This window comes from Meriones unguiculatus, chromosome 9, assembly GCF_030254825.1.
Source record: "Meriones unguiculatus strain TT.TT164.6M chromosome 9, Bangor_MerUng_6.1, whole genome shotgun sequence".
Classification (NCBI taxonomy): Eukaryota; Metazoa; Chordata; class Mammalia; order Rodentia; family Muridae; genus Meriones; species Meriones unguiculatus.
In genome coordinates this window covers 94,343,576-94,368,470 of record NC_083357.1, presented here as the reverse complement: position 1 = coordinate 94,368,470, position 24,895 = coordinate 94,343,576, and the positions used below count along the sequence as shown (strand labels likewise).

General features: G+C 36.6%; 1 protein-coding gene across 4 annotated transcripts in view; it reads left to right on the top strand.

The window, feature by feature from the left end:
- Dach1 (dachshund family transcription factor 1) overlaps window positions 1-24,895 on the top strand; it is a 410,763-nt gene that overhangs the window by 280,429 nt on the left and 105,439 nt on the right. For all 4 annotated transcript variants that reach the window (XM_060391521.1, XM_060391520.1, XM_060391523.1 and 1 more), the window contains 2 exons: window positions 9,177-9,312; window positions 10,714-10,848. In XM_060391521.1, the coding sequence (XP_060247504.1) occupies window positions 9,177-9,312; window positions 10,714-10,848 (271 nt within the window). The remainder of the gene's footprint in view (window positions 1-9,176; window positions 9,313-10,713; window positions 10,849-24,895) is intronic.

Genomic DNA, 24,895 nt, shown 5'->3' with positions numbered 1-24,895 from the left:
GACTTGGAAAGGGGCATGGTGGAGATGAGGGAGGGAGGGAGGGAGAGAGGGACTGGGAGGGAATGAGGGATCGGGACACGGCTGGGATACAGAGTTAATAAAATGTAACTGATAAAAAAAAATTAAAAAAATAAAAAAATACAAAAAAAATAAAAAAAATAAATGATAAAAAAAAAAGAACAATGCATGGAGAGGAACCAAAACCATGGCTCACATGTGGCCCATAGACTGACTCAGTCCCCACGTGGGGTCCCTAGTAAGGGGAGCAGGGACTTTCTCTGACACAAATTCAATGATTCTGATCACTTCCCCTGGGGGGTACAAACTTGCCAGGCCACAGAGCAAGACAAAGCAACTAGTCCTGATGATACAGGTTAAGCTAGGGTCAAATACAAATGGGAGGAGGTCCTCCCCTATCAGTGGACTAGGGGAGGGGTATAGGTGAAGAGGGAGGGTGGGTAGGATTGGGAAGAGACCAGCGAGGGGGCCACAGCCAGGATGCAAATTGAATAAATTGTAATAAATTATAAAAGAAAAGAAGGAATAAAACTTGAGATTAGGTGATTTAAAAAAGTACAATAAAATTAAAATTTTATTCCTAAACTGGCTTGTTCAAGTTGAGTAAAATTGAGTAAAAAGTTTTCTAATGATAGCTCATTGGTCTTTAGCTAATATATGTATACTGACATCATTCATTGTATCTCTTATAAGTAAGTCCTTTTTGGCAATTTTTCTGAAAACAAAATATGAATGCTACTTTTTATATTCTTTACACAGCTTTCCAAACAGGGAGATCTGAATTCATCAGTGAAAATGATTGTGCACTTTACTGAAATATACTGTATGAGATATGATCCATGATGAAAAAAATGTCATTAAAAAATACATTTCCATAACTTTATATCCTGTCAGGCAAGAAGTAAATACTTACTGAATGAAACGATGTAAGTGAAAGTAGCACCAAACTCAGGACTACGGGATTTGGTTATGTATAAAGCAAATGCACTGGCCAAATATGTCAACTTGTAAATTAAGGAGTCAGGGAAAGACAAGTTATACCTGTTTATCCACGTCTATGTCATTTCCAGTGAGATAATCTCTAACCAAAAGAAAGATAAAGTGAAGACATTTATGCGGTGACTGAAGGGAACTAAAAAGTAGGTAAAATTAGTTAGAGCTAAGTGAAATAATCATTTATATAAACTGGTAGTGATTATTTACTTTTATTTGGGGAACATGATCCCTTTTCTCCTGGTGGAGAGCAGGTAGCTATGACAGTGCAATTTTGAAAGTATCCAATCAGTCATCGATGGCACAGTAAGAATGCGCTGGTTTTGAATTCCACCTTTGATTTTAAATAACCACAGAGAACAATACTTATTGTTCTGTGTCAGCGTATGCAGCTTTCTCTTTGCAGTTATTCTTATACCATTACTTTATTAGTTTGACCTTTTACAGTGAAAGAGTACTCCTCTTAAATTTTCATTTATTATTGTGGCGAGTTTTATAAAGATGGAACATTGCAAAAGATTGTGTTCTATTGATTAGTGGAGCTGATGTAGGACCATAACACAGTGTGTCAAAGTATTAAATAATCTTCCTTTCTGTTATACCTCAGGCCCAGCTTCGAGGTTAAAAGGTGTCAAGGAAATGAAATTATAAATCCTGTTTACATAGTTTCCCCAAAGACACTGAACTACTTCTTTCTTATTATGTCTAAATAAAACTCATTATCTATTTTGTTTCAGTAATAATTACAAGGTTCTCCTCTAAGCTATTCTTTACTGTCTTCATTATTCTCCATCCTATAGAATACTCTGGAAAGGCAAGCATATAAATATGATAAAAGAATTAAGCTGTTGAAATAAATTAATTTATTGTGCAACAATGTATTCAAATCTTACTCGGTCAATGGATTTTACTTTAATGAAATTCTTCAAAGAACAATACGTCACTTTCTAAAGATTGAAATTATACATTAAGTGAAATGACTGAATATGTTCTGTCTCAATTTATAGATAGTTTCAATTGAATAATTAAGCTTTTAAATCATAGAATTTGCATAAAACATTTTCTTAAAATAAAAGTATTATGTGTTATCACAGTATTCTCTGTTCTTAAATATAAAACTACAGTAAAGTCAAATAAGGAAAGCCAAATAAATGCTTCAAATTACATAATTCTCTTAGTTTTAAACTATGCTTTAAAAACGTATTACAGAGGGCCCCCGAAAGACTTTTCCTAGCAGTGTATCAAAACAGATGCTGCGACTCATAACCAAACCTTGAGCACAGGACAGGGAATCATAAGAAAGAAGGGGAGTTAGTAAGACCTGGAGAGAACAGGAGTTCCACAAGGACCAAATATAAAGGCCCAGGGGTCTTTTCTGAGACTGTTTCTCTAACCAAGGACCATGAATGGATATAATCTAGAACCCCTGCCTAGATATAGCCCATCGCAGCTCAGTATCCAAATGGGTTCCCTAGGTAAGGGAACAGGGACTGTCTCAGACAGGAGCTCAATAACTGGCTCCTTGATCTCTCCCCCACCCCCAATTGCCCGAGGGAAGAGCAGCCTTGCTAGGCCACAGAAGAGGACATTGTAGCTAGCTCTGAAGAGATCTGATAAGCTAGGGTCAGAGGGAAGGGGAAGAGGACCTTCCCTGTCAGTGGACTTGGAGAGGGACATGGGAGGAGATGAGGGAGGGAGGGTGGGTTTGGGAGGGAATGAGGGAGGGGGCTACAGTTGGGATACAAAGTAAATAAACTGTAATTAATATAAATATAATAAATAAATAAGAAAAATGTTTTTAGTCATCATTTATTCATTAATTCACTTATATTCCAACTGTAGGCCCACCCTTCTCTCCTCCTGATTGTACCCTCCCTCACTCATGACATTATCCCCCCTCCCCTATTCCTCAGAAAGAGATTCCCCCCCCTCCACTAATCCACCCCAGTACATCAAGTCACATCAGGTACACCCTTGCCCAGTGACCTAGCAAGACAGTCCCACCAGGCTGAAGTGAATAAAAAGCAGGCAACAGAGTCCATGTCAGAGACAGCTCCGCTCCCCTTACTAGGATAGTCACATGGAGACCAAGTGCCCTTCAGCTACATCTGTGTAGGGGGCCTAGGTTCAGTCCATGCATGCTTTGTCATTGGTGCATCAGTCTTTGCAAGGCCCCCTGGGCTCATGACAGTTGGCTCTGTTGGTCTTCTTGTGGAGCTCCTGTTCTCCATTCTCCTGTTCTTCTGGGTCCTTCAATCTTTCCCTCACTCTTCCACAAGACTCCCTGAGCTCTGCCCAATGTTTGGCTGTGAGTCTCAGCAAAATGCATTTTATACTGAGTCTTTAATCAATTTTTACTTAGTATATTATGCCATTTTAAGGTATTTTGAATGGATAAAGGAATACATAAATAATTCATGAGTTAAATAAATCAACATAGAAGGTTGGGACACTTACATGTATTCAATAATTTTCTACTCATGTGAAAAATGTTTAAAGAAACAAAGAATGTTTTTTATTGGGATAACCATTGCTGTTTCAGTTTATAAATAAATATTTAGGCTTGTGAATTAAATATTCAAGGAAAAAACGTATCCACACTTTTCATTACTACTTACTCTGAAGTTGGTTATAAAACAAAGTCAGATTTGCAAATGATTTTACAGAAATTTTTATTTTCACATTGAACTTTATCTCTTTTCAGCCAAACATGAACAAATAAGATCAGTAACACATTTATTATAAAGCATATTAAAATGTACTGGAAACATGGATGTCATACTATTCAGAAGCTATACTGCTTAATTTAGAAAATTTTATTTTAGTAAAGTGCAATTATCTTTCTCAAGTACATATTTTATATTTCAATGCTAATAGAGAGTCAATAATGTTTTTGAATAGTTACATTTAAAACTTAGCCAGTGGGTCCTAATCTGGGACCTTGGGAGATCCTACCTATCTAAATAAGTACTATATTATTGGCAATCATGACTGCAGGGGAGTAGACCATTTCTTTTCCAAGCTATAGCCCAGGGGAGCCTCTCCAGGTTCTAACAAGTGTTCCTATACCCAGCCACAAAACGGTAACACTAAATATACTCAGTGGGTTTAAAATATGAAAATATGAAGTTGGGAGAGAAACTGCTGTATAAACAGGAAAGAATTGGAGGTAAATCATATGCATGCTTGGAAATATCAACAATTTTTTTTTAATTTTAAGAAAATAATACAAACAAGAAATCAAAATCAAGTTGTATAAATTTTAGACTTGGTTTGATTGTGGATGCACATCAACTATACTACGTTAAAACATCCATACATTGCTTAGAAATTTTACTGTAATTTTTATACTCACATCCTGTAATCAATACACTATACTGCAAAAGCCATATGAAATATAACCATCAGATATTATACTAATTTAACTCTATTTACTGTTGCCAGTTTTTGATATGAGCCTTTTTAACATCATAATTTCATCATTTCTTCTGTCCTTGTTTTTCTTAGACCCTCCCAAACACCCCTCTTTGCTCTCCTTCAAAGTTAAGGTCTCTTTTTTGCATTGATTGTTGTTTCATCTCTCTATGTATGTGTTCATGTATGTATGTGTGTGTGTATGTATATATACATTAATGTATATCCATGAGTATCTTGAAATATGACCTGTTCAGTCTGAATACTGCTCTCTTGTTTTCGGCGCTGATTATTTGGTATTGGGTAACCAAGAGATGTGGTCTTCTATTGGGAAGATAATTTCTCCCATTATCTTTACTCAGCATTCCTTAGGTACCTATGGTTCTTTGTGGAAGGCTGAGGTCTTGTGGGCTTTTCCCTTTCTGTTTTAGCATGCCTATTTTGGTTGTTCATTTTGTGTTTAGACAGTCATATTGATGAAATTTTCTGAGCCTTGCTTGGACATTGCTAGGAGAAAGTCTCACAGCACTGAGATTTACACTGAGATGTTACATTCTCTCTGACCCCTTCTGCTACTCAACGTTCTTTGAGTCTTAAGGAAAATAAAACTGTACAAATGTACACATATAATGTAAATGAAATATTTTCATCTGAGCTGACAATGAGCCTTCCAAGAGCCAAAGAAAGAGTATCCATCACAAATTCCAACACTGGGTATGAGAAACCCTAGGTTTTGAATTGGTCAGAGTTGTCCAAGAGATTCCTAAAATGCCCAGGCTATTGATATTGCCCTTGATTGCTGCCAGGGGTGCAAGGTTAAAAACTCGATTGGGGAAAACAGCATGAACTTCAGAAGGAGATCTCAAGGCCCCTGAACTGGATCATATCTGAATGTACCCTCTCTGAGGACTAGACTTCCTGGTACCGGAAGGTGCCATACAAGCTGCAAGCTTCCAAAGGAGGGAAGAAACCAACAGTCCTCCCCAGCTCTGATGTCTGTGGATTTCAGGCCTAAGCTTTCCTCCTCCCTCTCTCTCTCTCCATCTCTCTGTGTCATGCGCATGCGTGTTTCTCTATTTTCTCCCATCATTTTCTTTAGTGATTTGTTTGATTTGTTTATCTTTAGTCTTTCATTTGACACAGCACTCAAGTTGAGGTGGCACATACATGTGTTATATTTATCTAAATATCACCCAGTTTTGCTATTAGCAGAAATTAGAGGACTCAATTTTCAGAGTCTTTTCAACTATAGTGAAGGACAATTCTATGGAATAATGCCCCTGACCTCTCCCCTTTGGTGAACGGTTACTGCACTTTTCTGAAGACATTCCACATATAGAGACTTGCTGAAACCTCTAATGTTCAGCCAGTTATTATTACAGGAATTCCATTGCTTTGCATCTAAAGTAGAATATGGATTGTGACTTTCTTTTTTTGCCATGCAGTTTTTAGTCTTTTCAGCACTGAGCAAATAAGTTTTTGTCATGCTGCTTCTTATGGATTTGGAAAATGTTCTTTAGGACACACCCTGGGAAATAATTCATGATACTGATTTTAAAATAAGGCCTGAATATTAAGACATGTTTTCATTTTAATTGTAATGCTCTGCAAAATGAATCCTCAGTGTATCTGTTGAAGAAGTTCATTGCAGATCATTGAAGAGTCTGTAATATAAGAATTACTTGATTTGGCTTCCATATGTATTTAATATATACATATGTTTATATTATTATTTATTATATTATTATATCATATACAAATATATGTAATGTCTGGATCTCTCTTTTCATCGGTAGAATATTACCATCCTTTGGGCCATAAATTTGTTGACGTAAACTATCAAAAAACTGAGCTGTTTACATGCGAGCAGGGGGGCAGGGAGTTTAGGTCCTCTTTGTGTATGGTCTTTGGTGATGCATCAGTCTCTCCCAGTACCCCCTGAGCCATGCTTTTTTTTTTCTTTGTTGATTTCCTTCTGTGGCTTCTGTCTCCTCTGGGTCTTTTTATATTCCCCTTCTTCCATAAGACTCCCTGTACTGCACTCAGTCCAAAGTTTGGCTCTGAGTCTCTACATCTTCTTCCATCTCCTGTTGTTTGGAGTCTTTTTTTAAAATTCATTTATAAATTACAGTTTTTTATAATTTTTTTTATAAATTACAGTTTTTTCACTCTGTATCCCACCTGTAGCCCCCTCCCTCATCCTCATCCCAATTCTACCCTTTCTCCTTCATCTCTTCCCATGCCCCTCCCCAAGTCCACTAATAAGAGAGGTCCTCCTCTTCTTCCCTCTGACCCAACCTATCAGGTCTCAATCAGGACTGGCTGCATTGTTTTTCTCTGTGGCTGGTTGGAGTCTTTAAGAGGATATCTGTGGCTGGCTCCAGTCCTGTTCCTCTCTTCTATGGCTTCCTGTGTCTATGCTGTTTTAATGAGAATTAAGCATCTTCCCTAGCATCCTCCTTTAGGTCTGTAGATTTTAGTATGTTTTTTTCTATATAATATGACTAATATCCACTTATAAGTGAGTACATACTATGCATGTCTCTCTGCTTCTGGGATACTTCACTCAGGATGATCTTTTCTAGTTCCATCTATTCTGCTACAAAATTCATGATTTCTTTGTTTTTAATAGCTGAGTAGTATTCCATTGTGTAAATGTATCACAATTTTCTGTATCCTATTCATTCTTTGGTTGAGGGACATCTAGGTTGTTTTCAGATTCTGGCTATTAAAAATAAAGCTGCTGTGAACATACTTGAGCAAATGTCCGAGTAAGAAGAGAAGAAACAGTCTGACATGAGCTTGATTGCCTGCTTCTTGATCACTTCTCCCTGTTGGGCAACCTACTCTGCCCACAGAGGAAAAGGATCCAGGCAGTCCTGATGGGACCTGATAGGCCAGGATCAGACAATAGGGGAGGAGGTCTTGTTTTCCTATCAGTGGACTAGGTAAGAGCAAAAGGGGAGGAAGAGGGATAGAGTTTGAGATCGGGAGGAGGTGAGAGAGGGGCTATGAAAGTGAATAAATTATGAATACTAGTAACAAATAATAATAGTAATAGCAATAATAAAGAAACAACAGCAAAAAATACTGAAAAAAACACTCTGACATTTCTGTATTATACTAGTTCAAAATCAAGCTGTTCAGGCAACCATGTACCTCTGAGATTCTAAGTGGAATCCTTATTCTGCTTCTCCAGAGTTCTGATAGTAGCTGACAATTTCTGGAATTCCTTGGCTTGCTGATATGTGATTCCAGTCTGGCCTCCTAAACAAAAATGCCTATCCTTTATCTACACATTTTACAAAGACACTAGCTGCAGAAGACCAGCAGTTCATCCAGCGTAGTATTACCTGCTGTTGACGAATTTCTACTGCACAGACCATCTTTTCATATAACTTCATATTCATAGGAGCGAAGTGTTCACACTTGAATGTGTATTTCCTGAGGTGCTGCACTCACGTGTCTTTGTCAGCCTGAGCATCTGGAAAGAAAACTCCAGCCCAGGCATTTCTCAGATCTTTCCAGGTGATTCTCATACACAGGCAGATCTAACTCTCTAGAAAATTATTAGGATTTTATGGGCAGAGCTATGACCAGCGCTTATTACCTGCCAGTGATGTTACTGGTGGTTTTGAGCTATCTCAGTGCTGGGAACCAAACCCAGGTCCTCTGCAAGAGCCCAAATGTCTTTAACTACTAAGCCGTCTCTTTCTCTCGTGTGCCAATTTTTAATGTGGAAGTGTGTTTCTACAATCAAATATATATTGATTATTATAAAGAGAGCTAGCTCCTCATTGTCTACGTTTGTTAATACATAAAGTTGAAAATATTTAGTTGCTCAAAGTTTAAAGTTTTAACTAATGTTTTTTTAATTTATTAATTTGTAATCCCACTTACATTGGCTCATTATAAGTATATCATACATACTTTCACATAACTCTTAAATAGTACTGCTACAACGCTTGCTCAGAGTAAGCAGTATATAGCAGTAGGCAAATGTCTTCGTGGAACTGAGACGGAAACATAGCAAGATTTCCTGAACCCAAATGGCATATATTTCATGAATATGAATGACTAAATGGAGGAAAAGGCCTACTTACTGAGTTTTATTTGATTCATAGAAAATAATTTTAATATTAAATAATGTTAAATTTCTAAAGGCATTAATTGTGACCATATCATGTCTAGCTAGAGTGGTGTCACACTGGTGTCACAAAAGGTTCTTAACAATCTTAAAATATTCTGGTCAGTTACATCCAAAAGATGTGTCCCAAATGACCCCTAATGTCTGCTGAAATAGGAAAATAAATGTTCAGAACTCAGTCTTACATTTATTTCTGAATAACTGTTCAGAACTCAGCCTTACACTTATTTCTTCAACTCTTATTTTATGTAGGTGGTCTTATTGGGTATTTTGAATTGACTTGTGTCTCCTAATATTTTCTCCAAAGAATGGATGTGGTATTGAGGTTTACCAGTAAAATCACCATTTTTCAAGTGTGGGTGAGATCACTAATTCCAGATGATAATGAACTCAAGAATTTGAAATTGGCTATGTTTGAGATCTTTGGTCAAGATTAAGTATTTTTTTTTTTTTTTACTCCAGTTAATTGCTGCTGAAACACTGTGGGGTTTGGTGCACAGCCCTCTTCATAACTGTAACTGTATTCAGAAAAAAAATAACATTTATGAAATCAAGACTCCATATACTAACCTCTTCCTTTCTCTTTTGATCCTGTGCAACGCAGGAGCGTGTTCCTGACAGCCCCTCCCCTGCACCCTCTCTGGAGGAGGGCCGACGGCCCGGCAGCCACCCATCCTCACACCGCAGCAGCAGCGTGTCCAGCTCCCCTGCGCGGACAGAGAGTTCTTCCGACAGAATCCGTAGGTCTCATACTTCTCACTTGTCACCATCTTAGACTTTATTAGGTGCAGCTGGGCTTTCTAATCAAAATGCCCTAGTTTCAAATAGATCTCAAATGTGTCATGTACCGAAGCTCTCTAGCAATAGCCATTCCTCAGAATTATGTGTCCCCGTTTGGAATGCCATGAAGGATGATGTGGCATTAACAGGTTCTGATATAACTTCCTCTCTTTGATACTACACATAAAGATTTGAGCTATGAAACAGAAAAAGTAAGTCATCTCCCAGATTAGTTTCTGAAGTACACACTGAGTCCCAACTCTCTAATGTCTAAGTACATCATTCTTGTTTACCCAACTGCATTTATTCGATGGAAAACTGTGCTGTTTGCTGAAATTCATCAGATCTTAGCATTCATCCTTATTTAATAAGGATATTCACAAGTACACACCACAGAAATCAAATTAAGCACAGTAAGTTTGGAACAGCTAATTCTTTGCCATTTAGATGATCGCTGGATTAAAGAATTTTAATTTAAGATTCCCGTCTGGTATAACCAGTAGCATATAGTTTCCTGTTATTATTAAAATTTAATGTAGGTCTTCAACTTATTTTGTGTAAAGATTGCAGTTTTTAATCTTGGGTCTGGTGTGATGGCTCAACAGTTCAGGGTAATTGGTTTCCTTTCAGAGGACCAGAGCTTGTTTTCTAGGACCCACATCAGACGGCTCACAGACACATGTTAACATCAGTGCCAAAAGAACCCAAGTTTTAATTTCTACATAGAAGATACTTTTCCTGTAAAATCACAGAAAAATGGTCAACATAAGCATGCTAGCATTCTTATAGTAATGAGTTTTTCCAACTAACATTTTAAAGATCCAGATGATTTTCTTTGCTGCCATGTTCTGTGGAGTAGACCACAGTATGGATGCTGAAACCATGATGTAAGTTTTTTTTCTTTGCAGATTATTCTGGCTTCAGCAGGTCACTCTTACATCACTCACATGAAACTGATATGATTAACGGGCACTTTATTGTTGAGATCATAAGTTTTCCAAATTGGGGAAGTTATTTACTAAGGAGAAAACAATGCACTAGAATAAAAGGTTGAATACTACATCGGGAGTGGTTTCACTAACGTGGATAATCCACATTATTCTAACTATAGGAAATGGTTTAACTTATGGGATAATATATACTGTAAAGTGGTGTTATGTCCAGTTTTTTTCTGTTTATCCTTAAGGATTACCATGGCTTGTCAATCTTCCAGTAAATTAACTGATGGATTATAGGTTTAAAGTTTGAGTATTATATGTTTATATCATTCTTTTTTTTTATTCTAAAAAAGTTTCCAATGGATAGATGTTAACCACACATTCTGATGTTGTTGTGTTTGTCCCTTGTCTCCACATTGACAGCTGTCCATCAGAATGGGTTGTCCATGAACCAGATGATGATGGGCTTATCCCCAAATGTTCTTCCTGGGCCAAAGGAGGGGGATCTGGCTGGTCATGACATGGGACACGAGTCAAAAAGGATCCACATTGAAAAAGGTAATTTACTATTCTGCCCCCTTTCTCTTGTTCTGGAAATGAAGTATGTCATCTATTTCTGCACCACTAAAATAAGATAAATATTTTAAATGTGGAATATTAATTAAACATTATGCCTATTCAACAAAAAAAAGTCTGAATGAAGACCTGCTACTTTCCTGTTATACAGGTAAGTAATTTAATTTTCATAACACATCTAAAAGAAAATCATATGTCCCAAATGTTAGTTATTTTTTATTTACTAAGGTGATTATTTGTTTCATAATGTACCCAAAGCCATTTTATTTTACTTAGTATGACAGAACAAAAAAAAAAAAAGGATTACTGAAAATCTTTTTTGTTTTAAAGACAGATATTATTAAGTCTTTCAGGATTTTCAAGTGAATCTTTGCAGTCATTTAAAAAGCGTGGTTAGCAGGGTAGATAGCTCAACCATGGAAGGGCTTCTCTGGAAAGGATTAGGATCTGACTTCCCCTGACAGGGTCCTGCAAAACAAGGCGAAGAACCTGCTGTATTTGTGATTGAAATGGTGGAAAGGTAGAAATTCCAGGATTACTACTTTTTTCCTGGCAAGCCAGCCTCACCTATTGCAGAGCTCCAGTTGCTGGTATTAGGTCCTATTTCAAAATAAAGGGTAATGTTTCCTGGGGGGGGGGGGGGGCTGCTTTTGGTCAACTTTTGGTCTCCGCACATGTGTCATGAGCATACACCAACATACATAAACATGTGCCTACATGCATATGAAGACATGCACACAATGCACACCAATAATAAAGCCTATGGTGTGCACATTCCCATTTGATGCATTTCTATATTGATCTAAGCCATTTTTACAACCAAAGCGTTAGGAATGTACATTTGAGTTTTCTAGTCCAAGAAGAAATTTCATTAGAAAATAGAAACATTATTTTTCTGTGCATATTAAATACTTATGCTAAAAAAAAAGCACATGTTTTCAGATAACAGGTTTGGGGCTGTAACCATTAAAGTCTAGTCACTTCAATCAACTCACATTAACTTTTTAATTTATTTAGTTTTGAGATTATCGTATTATTCTGTCATTTTTCCTTTCCCCTTTTCCCTCCACAGTCTTCCATACTGTCTTGCTTTCTTTTAAATTCATGCAGACTAGTTTTTAAATATTAAATAAATATCCTATATTTTACATACATAGATTACCTGATTGCCTATTTTGATATAAATAATCAAATAATTTTGTTTTGACTAAGAATGGATACCTTGAAGTTTGGGACACAAAGAGTTTGTGTAGCATGAGAAAGATACTGGGTTAAATCCTTTCCAAAGTTTACAGAGGGTGTTAAAAAATGGATTTTTAAGTACTTAAATTACTGATGTTTTAAAAGAGAGATTAGGTAAGCTTGAACACAATAAAACTGCATAGGAAATATTTTCCTAAAATGGATTACAGCCTTACTAACTCCCTTGGGAAGAAGAATATAAATATTTGCAAATAATACTATCAGTTCTTTGGAACATCCATGAGAACACGGTAATGTTTTCTGTGCATTACCATATCACAGTGAAGATACAGATGAGAAAATAACAACATTAATGAATTTTTCTTTATTTATTGTATATTATTATTGTGTATTTTCAAACCTGATATTATGCTTTAGTGTCTATATATTATGCTGTAGTATCTATAGTGTGTCACTCAGTCCCAGGGCCTCTATATTTCTTTAAATTTTTTTTTTATTAATTACATTTTATTCACTTTGTATTCCAGCTGTAACCTCCTCCTTCATACACTTCCAATCCGCTCCCCCAGTCCACTGATAGGGAAGGTCCTCCTCCTCTACCCTAGCCTATCAGGTCTCATAAAGACTGGCTGCACTGTATTTCTCTGTAGCCTGGTATGTTCCATGAGTTTTTCTTCAGTATTGACAAAAATCTCTGTTATGTTTTCTTTCATCGTATTATTTAAAAAAAGATTATTACACCACAGCATTATGAAAAATGTCATAGTAAGGAAATACTTGTAAAATTAAGTTTTTCAGTAACATATCAATAAAATAATAAATTGGATGAATTGAGTAATATTTTCAAAGTTTCAACAAAAGAATCTTCAGAAAATGAGTGGCTCTTTTCCCAGGTTTCCATGGATGTAGTCTGTTTCAATGTAAAAAAGCTGTGAAGGGGCTGGAGATATGACTCAGCCAGTGGGCACTATGTTGAAGCCCAAGGATCTAATATGAACAGTGAAGCCGCAATCATGGAAGGAAAGTACTACTCCCAGAAGTTTGTACACTGATCTACAGATATCTTTCTTGACATGCATTCACACAGATACTAAATAAACAAATAGATAAATAAATAAGATAGATATGGGAAGTTGACTTGATTATATACAATGGATATCAATATATTAGGGCTTAAAAATACTTAAGAACATTGTTGTCAATGGCTCGGAAGTGAAATATAAGATCTGGAGATGGGAATGAAAAGACGGTAAAAGCACCACTGATATGCTAGCAGCAGTGGTGAAGGTTTGATGGAGAATGCTACAAGCTCATGCTTCAGGTTGCATTGACCTGTATATTCCACAAGTGAAAGGTTTACCCGCTCACTTCTTGTTATAATAACTATTATATACTTTTACTATAGAATTTATTTTTCTTAATTATTTTTATTATCATTTATTACAATTTATTCAATTTGTGTCCCAGCTATGTCTCCTCCTAGTCCCACTCTCCCTCCCTCTTCTCCTCCCATGTCCCTCCCCTAGTCTACTGATAGGGGAGGTCCTCTTACCCTTCCATCTGACCCTAGCCTATCAGGTCTCATCAGGACTGGTTGCATTGTATTACTCCGTGGACTGGCAAGGCTGCACCCCCCAGGGGAAAGTGATCAGAGAGTCTGTCACTGAGTACATGCCAGACAAAGTCCCTGCTCCCCTTACTAGGGAACCCATCTGGAAACTGAGTCTGTGGACTACATCTGAGAACATTTTTAACAACAAGTTTTTGACTAGGTTTCTCATCTTTCGTGTATATCCCTGAGCCTACAAATTTACTACAGCATCTGCCTTCTCCTGTGGAAATCCTTTATTCATTAATGCACTTTCACTTTTAATGAATAAACATTGAGCCATTTGAATATTTTCATTGATTATATATCAATAAATCAAGTTGAGGACTGGAGAGATGGCTCCCTGTTTAAGAACACTGGCTGCCCTTCCAGGGTGACCTGTTTCAATTCCCGGAACCCACATGATAGTTTCAAACACACCCTCTCACAGACATGAATAAAGGGAAAACACTAATGCACAAAAAAATAAAAATAAATTAGAATAAAGAAAAAATAAACCAAGATGTCTATGAACTTATGCCATTTAGTTTGAATTGATAGAAACTACTAAGAAGTAAAAGAGTAAAGCCAAAGATGAATATTACATTCTTTAAATAATAAAGGCAAAAATATATTTCCTTTAGTGGTATGTTTGCATGTAGAGCATTATAACTATGAACAACCTTAGCAGCTTACTATTTTATTACTCTTATTTATCTCTCCAGTTCTTTTCAGAACAAGGCCCTAACCAAAGCCCAAATATATTTCCATATCTCATACACAAAATTAGACGTTTAGCATTCTTACTGGAAGTTTGAAACTACCATTGATTTCAAATCATGGAAAATTTAAAAGATGTTGATATAATTACAGTGTCTTGTTTTATGTTGTTCTTTCTTTTTGATGAACTCTCTATCTCTTTCATCTACTTCCAGCATACTGAATTAATAGTAAATATTCATGGGCTTCCTAGATTGATAGAGTCAGCTAAATTAAAAATTGTTTTCTTTTCACGACTCCATTTATCATATTCCTCACAATAGCCCTGCAACTTTCTTACTATTCATATCTGTTTTGAATAAGTAACTTTATTTAAAAAAATCTGTAGAAAATTAATGATATATCCATGTCATTTTCAGCTTGAACTTTTTATGTGTAATTTACTTTCTAACAACCAAATTATTCAAAAGGCAATAATTCTTAGGAAAACATTGATACGTCATATAGATAGCAAAATTCATTTTGTGCCCCAAATGATTGCCATATGAAGTCTTAATCATCAATAACTTTTAAACATGCTTGTCTTTCTTAATATGAAAAACTACTGACTATAATCTATGCTACAAAAACCAAGTTCTTATCAGTTCATTGTCCAGAAGCTGTATAAATTCAGAGTTCAGTAAAGAAATATCTGAGAAAATGCTTCCATTCTTTATTCTTTTTTTTTTCTCTTAGAATTAAGAAAACTCTAATGGAGTCTTGAGCCTTGAAGAGGTTAAATTAAACCATATTTTAAAATTTAAAAAAAATGGGATTTTTTTGTTTGTATTAGGAAGTATAGACATTTAAATCTCATGTAGAAATCCCAGGCATAATGAAAAATATTTATTAAGATTATAAACTTTTGTCAGAGTCAAAAGTTTGTAAAAGATATGTGCTGAGATCCTGAGACTTATGGCCAAACTTTGGGCAGACTGCAGGGAATCATATAAAAAAGAGGGAGTTAGTAAGACCTGGAGAGGACAGGAGCTCCACATGGACCAAATATATGTGGGCACAGCAGCTTGTCTGAGACTGATTCTCTAACCAAGGACCATGCATGGATATAACCTAGAACCACTGCTCAGATGTAGCCCATGGCAGCTCAGTAAACAAGTGGGTACCTTAGTAAGGGGAACAGGGTTCATCTCTGACATGAACTCAGTGACTGGCTCTTTGATCACCTACTCCTGAGGGAGGACCAGCCTTGCCAGGCCACACGGGAGGACATTGCAGACAGTCCTGGTGAGACCTAATATCTAGGGTCAGATGGAAGGGGAGGAGGACCTCCCTTATCAGTGGACTTAGAGAGGGGCAGGGAGGAGATGAGGGAGGGAGGGTGGGATTGGGAGGGAATGAGGGAGGGGGATACAGTACAAAGTAAATAAACTGTAACTAATATAAAAAATTTAGTTAAAAAAGATATGTGCTGAGTGAGACTGATGCTACAAATGGAAAAGTTAAAATTGCCTACGTTGTCTTTTAAAAATATTTTCTTTATTATTTGAGATTATAATATAATTACATTATTCCCCCATACTTGTTCTCCCTCCAATCCTTCCCATGTACCCTTTCTTGCTCTTTTTCATGTTCATGGCCTCTTTTGACATTAATTGCTATTATCATATATATATATATACACACACACATAAATATATATATATATATATTGACTAGAAGTGACAAGGAAATCAAGACATGAGATACAAAGACACAGATATATATATATATATATATATATATATATATATATATATATATATATATACAGATGAGCAGAGAGGCAGCATTGTTGTATAAGCTGCATGAGGAGATGAGGAGGCTGGCACATTGCAGATAAACCGTGAGATCCGGTTAATATCTACAGCTGGACACGTGTAGGTTTAGCTAACATTCATTGGGGCAGGCTTTGTGTGGAAGCAGTGTTAAGGCTGTGGGGATAAAACTATGTTGGGACTTTTTCTGTACACATTACTGACACGAACACAATGTCCAATAGAAGACTTTTGCTATCCCTCAGAGCTCACTAGGGAACGACTTTGCAGCTCTGATAGCTCTGAGGCACTGGGGTCTTTCACATGGCTGTGCATGTAAAACAACATGCCAAACAATGCAACCTTGGAACTTCACTTGCTCTCAACATTAGTGAATTCTGTCCTTAGATTAATCTAATATAATGCAATTAGTTAGAAAGTATCTATTAGAAGCCAAATGAGTTATATGAGCAACATAGGTACATTCTGCTTTTCATCCTCTCTTCTCTGACCCTTTTCCCTTCCTCTTGTCCCTTTTCAACCTCTATTCATCTCATGCCTTCTCTTTCTTCCTGTCCTTCCCATAATTAAAACATTTCTTTCACTTGTTTTATTTTTGAAATCTGCTCTCATCAACATAATGTGGATTATTTTTGCTTCCAAGGAAATGTACTTTCTTTCAATGGACACCAGCATTTTAGAAGCAGGACAAATTTGAGGAGGGATGTTCAGGAGACTTCTATCAGGCCTAGAACGTTTTCCTTGTGGTAAACTTTGTCCAGCGTTGTTAAATATTCCCAGAGTTTGCTGTCCTTGTGATTTAATTTGACTATGAATTGAAGGACATGGTGTTAAATGTACAATTTCAAACTAAAACTTGGCATATTTACATTTCTTTTCTTTAATAATTTCTTCTGTGCATAAAGTTTAGTATATCTTTTTTTTTCAAAACTGGCTAAAGCATGGCTTTTCTCAAGTTTTTCAAAATATGATTTTTATATCTGTTGAGGCTTGTTTTGTGACCAACTATATGGTCTATTTTGGAGAAGGTTCCATGAGGTGCTGAAAAGAAGGTATACTCTTTTGAGTTTGGGTGGAAAGATCTGTAGACGTCTGTTAGGTCCATTTGATTTAGGGACTCTGTAAGTGCTTTTATTTCCCTATTTGGTTTCTGTCTAGTTGATCTGTCCCTTGGTGAGAGCGGGGTGTTGAAGTCACCCACTATTAGGGTATTGCAATCAATGTGTGGTTTAAGCTTTAATAATGTTTCATTTATGAATGTGGGTGCTCTTGTATTTGGGGCATAGAATTGTGATGTTTAGAATTGTGATGTCTTCTTGTCTTTTCTGAGATGGACACTCAACCAAAGTCCATGAGAGGATAAAACCTGGAACCTCTGCTCGGATGTGACCCGTGATAGCTCAGTAATCAATTGGTTTCCCATAGTAAGGGGAACAAGGACTATTTCTAACATGAACTCAATGACTGGCTCTTTGACCTCCCCACCTCCCAAGGGAGGAGCAGTACTGTTAGGCCACAGAGGAGGACTTTGCAGCCAGTCCGGAAAATACCTGACAAAAGGGAGTCATATGAAAGGGGAGGAGGTCCTCCCCTATTAGTGGACTTGGAAAGGGGCAGGGAGGAGATGAGGGAGGGAGGGTGGGATTGGGGAGGAAATGAGGGATACAGCTGGGATACAGAATTAACAAAATGTAACTAATGAGAAAAATAAAATTATAGAAAAAATGTAGAAAACAAAAAAAAAACAAAAACAAAAACAAAAAAACAAAATATGATTTTTTTGCATATCTTTCAGTGTTTTATATAATGGAATTTTAAAACTCATAGTATTAATTTACTAAAGATCTCACCTTCAAAACTTGTTTTCTTCTTTAAAGTGATAGATTGACATTACACTGATTAATAGCAATGTTACATTCTAGTATATCAGAACCTTTATTGTTTCATGTAACTACTACATAAATGTCTAGATTAAAAGCTCCTTCTCTGTAGAAGTCCCAATGTTCTCACATTGTTTGCATTTGTAGCCCTTACTATCACTTTTGTCCAAAATTTGTGTATTCTTTATTTAATTTTAAAAATAACCAATGAGTTCATTCAGTGCTGCCTGTGTATGCATTAGTATAGGGACACCAGCTGGAAACTGTAAGGGCTCTCATTCGTAATGAAGGGAATTCATGACTATTTTTTTTTTCGATCCATGCTGGAAATTTGACTGTCTTTATCGTCTGCTTGTTTTGCACATGCTGTCCAAGTCACAGTAAGTCCATTTGTGTAACGATATGGTCACATTCAAAATATGTTTTTCTTCAAAGGTCCTACAACCTTTACACTCCCTGTTCCTTGATGATTCCTCAGCCTTGGTGGACAAGGTTGTGATAAAAATGTCCATTTAGGGTGGTGTACTCCATAGTCCTAATTGACAGGTTGGGAGACTTTGTATCAATCACTATCTACTGAAAAAAAAGTCTCTTTGTTGAAGTTTGATCAATGCACTAATCTATGGGATTAAAGATAAGTAAATAGGGGCAATTTATTACTATATCCATTCAGCTGAATAATACTGCTGGATTCTCCCCTACGTCATATGGAATATGAGCTAGCTAGCCAATGGTTTTGGAACCAGATAATGGTATCAGATGGGTTCTATTTTGCAGAAGAACCTTTATATTCAACTGAAAAAAAATAGTGATTGGTTTCTTTCATAACATCCATATGCCGACTGCACAAGTAGATGAACCTATTTAGCATTGTTAAGAAACAGAAACAGACTAGATATCCAACAATTAGTGGTCAATAAAGTTATAGTTCATGTACACAATGGTATATTACTCAGCTGTTATAAAACTCCCAGGTAAAAAGGGAGAGGTGAAATAATCATTCATAGTGAGGTAATCCATAGCCAGAAAGAAAATAGTTTGTGTTCTCTATCATATGTGAATATTAGTTTTAAGTTTAAGATAAACCATAGATTACTGGAAAGTAATAAGGAGAAATATAGGCAAGATTTCAAGGAAAGGAAGATAGAAGGCAGGAAGTATGAAGGGAAAATATGAATAATGGAAAAGGAAGGGTTAAGGGGTTGGATTTGGAAGGGTAAGGTAGATGGGGAAATGAGGAAGGATAACAGATAGTATGACTTAGCCAGTCAAAGGGTGTGGGCCAGTTAACAGTATCAAGCTTGGGTTTTTTCTCATGGATATGTTTTTATATCCATCCAATCAAAATGCGGTTGGACGCCTGAGCCCATAGGGGCTCACAGAGACTGAACCAACAATCAAGGAGCCTCCATAGGACAGACCCAGGCCATATGCACATATGTTACAGTTGTGCAGCTTGATCTTCCTGTAAGATTCCTAACAGTGGGAGCGGGAGCTGTCTCTGACTCTATTGCCTGTCTTTGGAAACGTTTCTCCCTACTGGATGCCTTGTCTAGCTTTAATAGAAGAAGACATGCCTGGGCTTCATGCAGCTTGATATGCCATGGCTGCTTGATATCCATTAATGTTGGGCTCTTTTCTGATGAAAAACTGAAGAGGAATAGATGAGAGGGAGGAATGGGAGGGAAGAGGAGAGGGGAAACTACAGATGGGATGTACAATAAATAAAAATTTCCAAAAAGTGATTGGAAAAAATTATATTTTATAGTATATGTATATTTATAATTTAAATATATTTATAATTTAATGCTTGTGAAAGTAATTGATGAGCAAGATTTTATAATATATGCTTGATAGGGTCAACACAGTTTGAATAACTTATTTATTAAAAATATATTGAGATTTTAAATATACCTACAGCTGATAAACAGAATTCTAGGTGATATACATGAAAGGAATTTATTTGAATATATTGAAAGCTAAAGGAGAGCCTCATTGATGGATAGGATTGCTGCCTTTGAAATAGTCGCATGTACCACTTATGTAGTGAAGTATCTTTGCATGTACTAGGAATTTATTTTATTTATTATGTTGTTTCTAAAATATTTATTATTATTATTATTATTATTATTATTATTATTGAGAATGCTCCATGCAAGGCAGAGGCCAAGCGCAATTACGGATTCATTAACATGGTAGTTTGAAATGCATCTCTGCTTCGTTTCTGATTCATTACAAAGGCCTCACTTTATTTTTCAAGTCAGATGTTGTTTGAGCATCATAGTTTTTAGCTTAATGAATTAATTATATATCAGTTTTTTTTATTTGGCAAATTGTTGAAATGGTGCATAAATGTAGATTTCTTCTACATTTGCTGTTACAGGCTGAAACTTTGTATGGTCTGATGTGGGAGTGATCTATAGCAACTGTGTGCCTTTTTAAATGCATCAATTTGAGAATCACTTCACACTTCAATTTCATTTTGGAAATACTGAATTAATTAAATTAACCTTGTTTAGCAGAGCTCTATTTTTATTTTGTACATTTTAATTTTGTAAATGGGCAGATAGGCTTTCTCTTAACTAACTACAAAACATTTTCTGTTATTCCCTGATTAAATTCATTAGAAACATGCAGAAATCGTCATTATGAGTTCAGCAATTCCAAGAGCTGGCCTACTTGATAACCTAATAGAGTAACACAACTCAAGTCCCGAGTTTCTAAGGAGAACAAGTTACTATCAGTGCTATTTTGCTACGTTGAAAAATGATAGAAATCTATCATCATACATTCCAGTATGAGATGTTTCAAGTTTTGGCTTGAGATATCAATTACAAAATTGGTACATGATCACATGATTTAATATTGACTTCTCTAATGACAAATTGAAGATTTTTGCTCACGTCTGATTTTCATTCAATACAGATAAATTTCTTTCTTTTATTTATTTGAGGATAGAGTCTCATTCTGTTTCTCAGGATAGCATGAAATTTAATTTGTAGACCAGGATGGCCTGAATCTGCGATGATTACTTTTGCTTAGTGTCCAGTATAGTAGGATTACAAGAATAAGCCACAACATTTATCTTTTTTCTCATTTATATTACTCACTTTACACCCTTGTACCCCCATCCCTTCTCCCCTGCTGTTCCTTTCCTCCCAACACTTCTTTAACCACTATATTTTCTGTTAGTTTAGTATCTATTGATCACATTTATAAAGTGGAAAGTCTGCCATGTGAAAGCACCTTTTTAATCTTGCCTAATACATGTCACCTTGCACTGAAAATTCTTTTTTTACTTTTATTTTTATTAATTGCACTTTATTCACTTTGTATCCCCCCCATAAAACCCTCTCTCCTCCACTCTTCATCCTCCCCTCCCCTCCCCCTTCTTCACGCATGCCCCTCCCCAAGTCCACTAACAGGGGAGGTCTCCTTTCCTTCTTTCTGATCTTAGTCTATCAGATCTCATCAGGAGTGGCTGCATTGTCATCTTCTGTGGCCTGGTAAGGCTGCTCACCCATCAGGGGTAGGTGATCAAAGAGCAGGCCAATCAGATTATGTCAAAGGCAGTCCCTCTTCCCATTACTATGTAACCCACTTGGACACTAAACTGCCATGGGCTACAACTGTGCAAGGGATCTAGGTTATCTCCATGCCTGGTACTTGGTTGGAGTATGAGTTTCTAGGAAGACCCCTGTGTTCAAATTTATGGTTCTGTTGCTCTTCTTGTGGAGTTCCTGTCCTCTCCAGATCTTACTATTTCCCACATCTTACATAAGATTCCATGAACTCTGCCCGTCTCAGTGTCTACTTTCATAGCCTGCAGGGCAGGGGCTTTCAGAGCCCCTCTGTGGCATGTTCTTAGGTTGTTTTCTGTTTTCTTCTTCTTCTGATGTCCATCCTCTTTGCCTTTCAGGATGGGGATTGAGCGTTTTAGTCAGGGTCCCCTCGATTTATTTCTTTAGATGTACAGATTTTAGTAGGTTTATCCTATATTACATGTCTATATGAGTGAGTATATACTGTGTGTGTCTTTCTGCTTCTGGGAGAGCTCACTCAGGATGATCCTTTCCAGGTCCCACCATTTACTTGCAAATTTCATGAATTCATTATTTTTCGTTGCTGAGTAATACTCCATTATGTAGATATACCACAATTTCTGCATCCATTCTTCATTTGAGGGGCATCTGGACTGTTTCCAGCTTCTGGCTATTACAAATAAAGCTGCTACAAACATGTTTGAGCAAATGTCCTTATTGTGTACTTGAGCCTCTTTTGGATATATGCCGAGGAGTGATATGGCTGGATCTTGAGGAAGTGCTATTCCTAGTTGTTTGAGAAAGCGCCAGATTGATTTCCAGAGTGGTTGTACCAGTTTACATTCCCACCAGCACTGGAGGAGGGTTCCCCTTTCTCCACAACCTCTGCAGCATGTGTTGTCACTACAATTTTTCATCTTGGCCATTCTGATGGTTGTAAGGTGAAATCTCAAGGTCATTTTGATTTGCATTTCCCTGATGGCTAATGATGTTGAACATTTCTTTAAGTGTTTCTCTGCCATTTGATATTCCTCTACAGAGAGTTCTCTGTTTAGGTCTGTTCCCCATTTTTTAAGTGGATTACTTGGTTTGCTGCTTTTCAGCTTCTTTGGTTCTTTACATATACTGGATATTAGCTTTCTGTCAAATAGAGGGTTGGTGAAGATTCTTTTCAAATCTGTAGGCATTCGTTTTGTTTTGATGACGGTGTCCTTTGCTTTACAGAAGCTTTTCAATTTCATGAGGTTCCATTTATTGATTGTTGCTCTTAGAGCCTGTGCTGTTGGTGTTCTGTTCAGGAAGTTTTCTCCTGTACCAATGAGTTCTAGGGTCTTACCCACTATTTCTTCTAACCAATTTAAAGTGTCTGGTTTTATGTTGAGGTCTTTGATCCACTTGGACTTTAGTTTTGTGCAGGGTGATAAGTATGGATCTATTTGCATTTTTCTACATGTAGACATCCAGTTAGACCAGCACTATTCATTGAAGATGTTATCTTTTTTTCCATTGTATGGTTTTGGCATCTTTGTCAAATATCAGGTGTCCATAAGTGTGTGGGTTTATTTATGGGTCTTCTGTTTGGTTCCATTGATCCACCATCCTATTTCTATGCCAGTACCATGCAGTTTTTATTACTGTTGCTCTATAGTACAGCTTAATTTCTTTCTCAGCCCTTTCGTCTTTTGTATACAGGAGGGCTACAGTTTCTTTTCTTTTCTTTTTTTTTTTTGAGTTAATTTTGTATCCAGCCACTTTGCTGAAAGTGTTTATCAGCTGTAGGAGTTCCCTGGTAGAATTTTTGGGATCACTCAGGTATACTATCATATCATCGGCAAATAGTGATAATTTCACTTCTTTCTTTCCAATTTGTATCCCCTTGATCTCCTACAACTGTCTTATTGCTCTAGCAAGGACTTCCAGAACTATGTTGAAGAGATATGAAGAGAGTGGGTAGCCTTGCCTTGTCCCTGATTTCAGTGGGATTGCTTTAAGTTTCTCTCCGTTCAGTTTGATGTTGGCTATAAGCTTGCTGTATATTGCCTTTACTATGTTTAGATATGTGCCTTGTATCCCTGATTTCTCCAACACTTAAACATGAATGAATGTTGGATTTTGTCAAATGTTTTTTCAGCATCTAGGGAGATTATCATGTGTTTTATTTTTTTTTTTCAGTTTGTTAATATGGTGGATAACATTGTTGGATTTCCATATATTGAACTTCCCCTGCATACCTGGGATGAAGCCTACTTGGTCATAGTGGATGATATCTTTGATGTGTTCTTGTATTTGGTTTGCAAGTATTTTGTTGAGTATTTTTGCATCAGTGTTCATAAGGGAGATTGGACTGAAATTCTCTTTCTTTTTTGGATCTTTGTGAGGGTTAGGTACCAAGGTGACTGTGGCTTCATAGAATGAGTTTGGTAGTGTTCCGTCTGTTTCTATTTTGAGAATAGTTTGAAGAGAATTGGAGTTAGCTCTTCTTTGAAGGTCTGGTAGAAATCTGCGCTGAAACCATCTGGTCCTGGGCTTTTTTTGGATGGGAGACTTTAGGTGACTGCTTCTATTTCCTTGAGGGATATAGGACTATTTAATTGATTTACCTGGTTTTGATTCAGTTTTGGTAAGTGGAATCGATCATGAAAATTACCCATTTCATTCAGATTTTCAAATTTTGTGGCATATAGACTTTTGAAGTAAGTCCTAATGATTGTTTGGATTTCCTCAGTAGTTATGTCCCCATTTTCATTTCTGATTTTGTTGATTTAGATGGTGTCTCTCTGCCTTTTCGTTAGCTTGCTTAAGGGTTTGTCTATCTTGTTGATTTTCTGAAAGAACCACTCTTGGTTTCATTGATTCTTTGAATTGTTTTATTTGTTTCTAATTGATTGATTTCTGCCCTGAGTTTGATTATTTCCAGCCATCTACTCCTCTTTGGTGTGTCTGCTTCTTCTTTTTCTAGGGTTTTTAAGTGAGCCATTAAATTGCTTGAATCAGCTGTCCCGAATTTCTTCTTGAAGGCACTTAGTGCTATGAGCTCTCCTCTTAGCACTGCCTTCATTGTGTCCCACAAGTTTGGGTATGTTGTGTTTTCATTTTCATTGAAATCTAGGAAGACTTTAATTTCTTTCTTTATTTCTTCTCTTACCCAACTGTCATTTAGTAGCAAGTTGTTCAGTTTCCATGTGTGGGTAGACTTTTTGCTACTTCTCTTGTTGTGGAGGTCCAGCTTTATTCCATGGTGATCAGACAGGATACAAGGGATTATTTCAATCTTCTTGTATC